Raw genomic sequence first — 6,954 nt, 5'->3', positions numbered from 1 at the left:
CTTACACTTGGTGGAGGAGGAGAGCCACTTCCCTTCCGTACTATTGGCAACACCCTCCTTTTTGGCCTTGCCAGCAACGCTGCTCTGCCATCGCTTCCTCGGCCCGCGCCGCTTCTGCCCCTGTTGTCACGTCTATGACCCCTCACTACACACCATTGAATGGATTGGCTTGGTTGCAGCGGAATAAGAGGGAACGAAGCAACTCAAGAGCTAGCAACAATGGTGGGAAGGTTCACGGGAAAGAAGGAGAAGATAGAAGACGAGCAACCAAATGTGGAATGCATGCGTTGGTTGTGACCTCCCCTTTATAGCCACTCAGGACGCCCAAGCGACGGGCTGGTCATGGTGGCACATGCCTACCACATCGATAGAGTCGCCCACTACGCGTGTTGCAGGCGCAAAGATCAAGGCGCCATCATAGCCAAAAGGGAACTAAATCGATAGCATTTGGTTGTTCTCCTGCACTTACGACTTACGACGACAATGTTGGGATATGACCATCGTGAAGCCCTGGGACACCTTGATCCCGCGTGGGGCCAGACCCGTTTCATCCGGGTAGATACGACGTATCTCTTTTGACCTGACGGTCAAGCCTAGCTACGAGAGATGATGTCACGCCACCCACAAAGCTTCGCGGCATGTCCACAAGGGAATCTTACAGGTCATCGTCCTCGTCAGAAGGGAAATCAGAATGCTTGCAAGTCGGAAGATCGTTCAGTTTAATAAGAAACCGGACTCTAGCTAACCCATCGATTTTCGGTCCTCAAGCTGTTAGAGAAGCCAAATTAAGATGAAGCCGCTTTATCTACTCATCTAGCAAAAAGAGAAAAAGAAGCCCGCCAAGATTTTGCCCTGGGCGATGCAGAGAGGGTGCGCGGTCAAATTCCGGACAAGCTCAGAAGCTACTGACGATACATAGTAGCAGGGGCGGCCTGTTAACTAAGAAGTCGGTCACCAGGTCGGCCTCAAGGCACAACATGCCGAGGCATAGCCCGGGCCGCTCTTCCAGCGTGAAGCGTGCCTTCCAAAAAATCTATCTTTACATACAAATTAGGGCTACTCTAGTGCTCTATGTTGGTTAGTCGATTAGGTCTTGTCCCACTTTATAAGGCGGGATCTACAGGATAGTAGAGACAGAACAATCTCCATTCATCCACCTCATATGCTATCCCCTCTGGTACTACCGGACTCGCCCACACCCTATCAGTACCAAGTATCATCAACATCAACATGCTCTCGCTATGCTATCCCCTCTGGTACTTCCGGACTCGCCCACGCCCTATCAGTACTACCGACGGTGTCAAGTATCATCAACATGCTCTCGTTATTCTTTGCCCACATCTATGAAGCTTGGTTGGCCATTCACCATACGTGAAGGCTTCAATGAGGGGTTCCCCACTTTGGACACCCATGCACCCGAACCAGTGGTTGGGGGTCAGGGGTGTTGTTGTTATACCACTGACCCTAAAGTCTCCTAACGAGAACTCCAAAGCTCAAAATATATTCCACTCTTCACAAAATTTTGCACACATTTAGAAGACATAAACATGTTTTCCGTAATAAAAAAAGAACTAAGTAGTTCTGTTTTCTATTCAACCATGAGCATGTAAGCTCATGCCGAGAATGCCTTCCCCCAACAAATAACTGCAACACGAAGACCAAAAGCAGGCATGAAGAACCAAAGCAACACAAAAATCGTGAGGAGGATACGAGGGTGAAACTTCAACCGTGTCAAAACCCTACAAATTACTCGGGAGTAGCAAACATGTTGCATGCACGATTAGATGTCCACTTTCTAGTTGTCGCCTTTCCTTTCAATTTAATCTCTCAGCTTTCATGAACTACACTTGGATAAAAAAGGAAGGCAAAAGAGAAACAGTAAAACCACAGAAAGCTCCTAAAAATTACAACAACATAGGAAGAAATAACGCGCAAGAAATATTTATGCAGCACCCACTTATTTTTCAGTCTTGCGCCTTTTCTTAGCAGCAGTTTCAAGATTCGGCATTTTCTTAGCAGCAGTTTCAAGATTCGGCATTTTCTTATCAGTAGTTCGATTGTTCGGCCTTGCACCTTCCGTTCCAGAGTTGTGTCTCTGATCTTTGTCCTTGAGACGATTCTGCGACCTCTGTAAGAAACAACCAGTGCAAAGAATGTCAGGATACTGGGTGCCGAAGCACCAAGCAACTTCAAGAACTAAGACCAATACAGGACAAACAAAATTGGACTATTGTGGTTTCTCAAAAAAATGAATATCAGATTATCCGTTCGCCAAAAAAAACGGATTATTCTGTAACCTCCATGATGACATGCTGCTGGAGATCATTTCAGCGCAGTCCAGTCTGCCTTTTAATATGGTGCCTAAAAGCCTTCGATGTGTATTGTGCCTAGATGCTAATACAACTATGGAGGATGTGATCCCATACCTTCTGTCTTCTCCGATTTTGTCGCTGCCTGCCTGAATCCTTCTTGGGCTTTTGTACTTGCTGAACATTTAGCAGGTATAAACAGATTAAATTCCATATGAAATACAAATCCAGATTTAGAAAACATTTCTGTCGCACGAAACCAGTAATTTCAACCAGTGCCAACACCTGGGCAAGAGCTATAGTTCGGGCATGTCGTTCAGCATGTGTCTCTGCCTCTTCCTCCAGCTCACCATCACTGTTGAGCACCATCTTAAGCCTACCTTCTCCCAGTAGTTTCTTTGATCGAGCATGTCTCTAAAATAGACAAAATAAAATGAACAAATGTGGCAACAGTAGCATTCACAAGTGACAGCAAGTAACTCTTATCAATTTTCAACAAAGAGAGGCAACTCTTATCATTGTCTTATATGTACAACAGCAAGCCTTCTTCAGTTGACGTCTAACAGGTGGGAAACATTATAGTAGCTTTCTTCTGAATTACATACCTTTGATTCAAGATGTACCCTGACCATCTCCTCACTTAAGCACATGATTCTGGGACAAAGCTTGCACTTATACACAGATTTGCACTTCAGAATGTAGTTATTGAAATCGACCCCAACAGTGTCATCCTTGTTAACAGCACCTTTGGCAGAATCAGCATCGCCACTTGATGCTTTCTTAACAGGCAAACTGATTGCTTGGTATTGTTCATACACCAGACTGCTGTTCTCATCTGAAAGTAAACCTATAGTTACTAATTAAAGTTGCTTGCAGAGAGTTCGATCATGCTCATATTGAAACATTACATGGTATGTTTAGGTAATGATACTTCACATTGTGGTTGTCTAACTCTATGTTCAATCCTCCAATTCCCCACCACAGTATACTGAGACCAAATTCCACACCCTACGGTCATTGACTAGTAAACTTAGATCCCATTGGTAACATCCTAAGGTAACACAGAGCAGTTCTTAGTTGCCAAACAATAAGGTGAAGGCAGTATAGGAAGACAATTGCACTTCTCTTAGCATGAATGTAGTTCTGTGAGATGACATTAAAAGGCTAGTATTCCTAAGTTCAAAAACAAAAGGTCCCTCAAGCCTCAATGACACTAAACAAGCTGGTGAAACATCTGGGAAGGCAAGAAAAAGGGCGATGCTACGGACCACGACAGTAATTAACTCCAAACATCTCGTACAACAGAATATAATACGGAAGACAGAAGTGTCCAGGTATGTAATCACAGACAGTGTTAGCCACTTCACTACAAGAGAGAGCGTAATTTAGCCCAGATGACAGCTTTCTTTGAACCTCCTTTCTATCAAAAAATGCAATCTCTCCTAATCCAAATTGAAGGGGGCATGAAAGCGAAACAAAGAATACCTGCACAAGGACTATCAACATGATGTCCAGAGCTGTCCTCACTTTGGTATCCAGAACCTGATAGACAGGAGCAACCAATGAGAAAAAAGAACACATTACAATATTTGCACATTAATGTATTATAGTGATTCGTGAACCATCAAAACCAACTACGTGCAGCAGATATACCATGCAAGAATATTAAACAGATACTGAGGCTTTGGCCGGACAGAGCAAATTAACAACAGCAAATGATGATTACTCTACTCCGATGGTTTTAATATGACATCACCCTCTAAGAGTTGCATACTCAGTATATGAAGCAATAGTGCAGGTCGAATATATCCATGGAATCAAAGTGAGCATATTCACTAGTACAAACAAATCGGCTACGCATGACGCATGGAGAATGACCTGAACAGCGCATGTAAATGGCACCAATAATAGATAGTAGTAACAAAGAAGAGCTCACCCTCATCTTCGGCCTGCTCCTCTACTTCCTTTTCCTGTTCTTCCCCCGACTCCACCTCCGCTTCATCATCATCTTCTTCTTCTTTTACTTGTTCTTGCTCCCCTTCTACTTCCTCCTCCGAGACCTCTTCTTCCGCGGGGTCACGGTCCGAATCTGACCCCGACGAGGAGGATGACGAGGAGGCGCTATTGTCGCCGTGGTCTTGCCTGAAGAAGCGCCTCTTGATCATCTCGCCCGATGCCGCCGCCGCCTCCTGTTCTCTCGGGTGAGGTGGTTTTGGGGGTTATGCTGGACGAAGCAGAAGACAGCGTCGGAGGGAGGGCTGTGTAGGCGCAGAGAAGCCCAAGCCGTTCGATCTAGGTCATACGCCAGTTCCTCTTTTTGGACCGCCTGGGGTTTCCCTTCCCCGGTTGGGTGTACAGCGCTCTGCTTCCTTCCTGTGTCGTGTTTTTCTACTTGTTTTTCTTTTTTATTATTTATTATTACTATTTTGTTTTGGTTTCTTCTTTTTTTTACAAAAAATGTGTGATCACTTTCAAAATTGGAATGAACCATTTTTAAATGCTTGTACACTTCTAAATATGTATAGGCAGCGTGGCAGTACGGATCAAAATACGAAACAAAGTAAAAAAATAAAACAAAAATTCTAGGCACCTATCTAGGGTAGCAAAGATGTTTCCCCGACAATGTCATCAAAAAAAAAAGATGATTACCTTTGATCTGATTTCGGATGTAACTAATACATTTGTCTTTTCCCCTAAGTGACCCTGAGTATCGAACTCACGGAAATAATTGCTAGTTGAATGTGATTCTTGCAAGATTCTGCCAGCGTAAGAGTTTCAGTTTTCTGGACCGAACACGCGCTTTTTTTGAGAGAAAACAATATTAGGAAAAAAAAAAGACAAGGTTTAAGGGCGTCTTCAACAAGGACCCTCAAAACGTTCTCATACATCCACACGTAGCTATCTGGGCGCAGTTTGCCATCCAACATGGTACCCCATCGATCCGCGGAGTAGTTCGGATGTCTGGAAACCCCGCAACCCAGACACAGACCAAGGGGGCTTTGCGTGCGTCCGGGGTGGCGGGCGCCTATCCCACAAACCAGACATAGACCAAGGGGGCTTTGCGCCCGTCCGGACCGCTGCCACATACGCGTCTGCCACCCCGGACCCACCCAAAACCCTCTCTCGTGTCCGCGTCTCTCCCGAGTGAAGTGGTTACTAAGGGAGTCCTGGATTAAGGGGTCCTCGGGCATCCGGGCTATGTGACGTGGGCCGGACTAATGGGCCATGAAGATACAAGACATGAGACTTTTCACGTGTCCGGATGGGACTCTCCTTGGCGTGGAAGGCAAGCTTGGCGTTCAAATATGAAGATTCCTTCCTCTGTAAACCGACTATGTACAACCCTAGGTCCCTCCGGTGTCTATATAAACCGGAGGGTTTAGTCCGTAGAGGGCAACACAATCATAATCATACAGGCTAGACTTCTAGGGTTTAGCCATTACGATCTCGAGGTAGATCAACTCTTGTAACCCCCATATTCATCCAAGATAATCAAGCAGGAAGTAGGGTATTACCTCCATCAAGAGGGCCCGAACCTGGGTAAAATATCGTGTCCCTGCCTTCTGTTACCTTCGATCATCAGACACACAATTCGGGACCCCCTACCCGAGATCTGCCGGTTTCGACACCGACATTGGTGCTTTCATTGAGAGTTCCACTGTGCCGTCGACAGAAGGTTCGATGGCTCCACCAGTCATCTACAACAATGCTGCCCTGAGGGAGGTCTTCCTCCCTGGCCAGATCTTTGTGTTCGGCGGCTTCGCACTGCGGGTCAACTCGATTGGCCACCTAGAGCAGATCGACAGCTACGCCCCACGTCATCAGATTAGTTTTGGAAATCTGGATTATGTCGCTGATATCCGAGGAGACTTGATCTTCCAAGGGTTCGCGACCCCAACCTCCGCTCTGGCCTTAGATCCGGAGCGCGTCACCAGGTCCGAAGACGGGATTTCCTAGCCCGCCGGACTCTCTGCGGCTATTGAGCCTAGTATGGGAGAACCGGGGGAAGTAGTATCACCGGCAATCTTCATCAAGCCGGACTCTTCTCCGAACACTGGCCCCGAACCCTCAGAGTCAGCATCGTATGAGCTCGGCCAAGGGGTTTCCTTCCCACCGTACTCCACGGACTTTCCTCCCCCAGGCCAAACCTCGCCTTTAAGCGAGGCTCTGGACTTAATGCGATCCCTCATCATTACAAAGGAGCAACGTCCGAACTACGCCCAACCCGGATTAGGGGTTGAGAGCGGGGAATTTTACGTCCCACCCACCACCCACTTCATAGCCACTGTCGAGGACTTAACCGACATGCTTGATTACGGATCCGAAGACATCGACGGTATGGACGACGATGCCGGAGAAGAACAGGCCCAAAACCCACCGTTTACCGGACGCTAGACGGCCACCTCTTCGTATGACGTATACATGGTGGATACACCCAAAGAGGGTAACGGCGATAACGAGAAAAATCCAGTTGAGGATGAACCTCCTAAGACACAACCAAAGCGCCGACGTCAGTGGCGCCGCTTTAAATCACGTCGTGGAAAAGACAGCAATACCGGCACCGGAGACAACAATACTTCGGATGACGCCGAAGACCAAGAAGACCCCGTCGAGCCAACCTCCGAACAGGACGATCGGGAAGATG

General features: G+C 46.8%; 1 protein-coding gene across 2 annotated transcripts; it reads right to left on the bottom strand.

Annotated features, from left to right (window-relative positions):
• Positions 1 to 1,698: 1,698 nt before the first annotated feature.
• LOC123181515 (putative E3 ubiquitin-protein ligase RING1a) lies at positions 1,699 to 4,578 on the bottom strand. 2 transcript variants are annotated; one of them, XM_044593793.1, is made up of 6 exons: positions 4,246 to 4,578; positions 3,795 to 3,851; positions 2,915 to 3,156; positions 2,595 to 2,723; positions 2,427 to 2,486; positions 1,699 to 2,128 (listed from the first exon to the last, which is right to left on the bottom strand). In XM_044593793.1, exons 1-6 carry the CDS (start codon positions 4,472 to 4,474, stop codon positions 1,958 to 1,960), a joined length of 888 nt encoding a protein of 295 aa, XP_044449728.1. In that variant the 5' UTR covers positions 4,475 to 4,578; the 3' UTR covers positions 1,699 to 1,957. The 2 variants fall into 2 exon arrangements, with proteins under 2 accessions (XP_044449728.1, XP_044449729.1); XM_044593794.1 differs by having other exon boundaries at positions 2,915 to 3,144; positions 4,246 to 4,571.
• Positions 4,579 to 6,954: the final 2,376 nt, after the last annotated feature.

The sequence above is a fragment of the Triticum aestivum genome, chromosome 1D, assembly GCF_018294505.1.
Source record: "Triticum aestivum cultivar Chinese Spring chromosome 1D, IWGSC CS RefSeq v2.1, whole genome shotgun sequence".
Classification (NCBI taxonomy): Eukaryota; Viridiplantae; Streptophyta; class Magnoliopsida; order Poales; family Poaceae; genus Triticum; species Triticum aestivum.
Note: the sequence above shows the minus strand (reverse complement) of the source record. Positions and strands in the feature narration are given on the sequence as shown.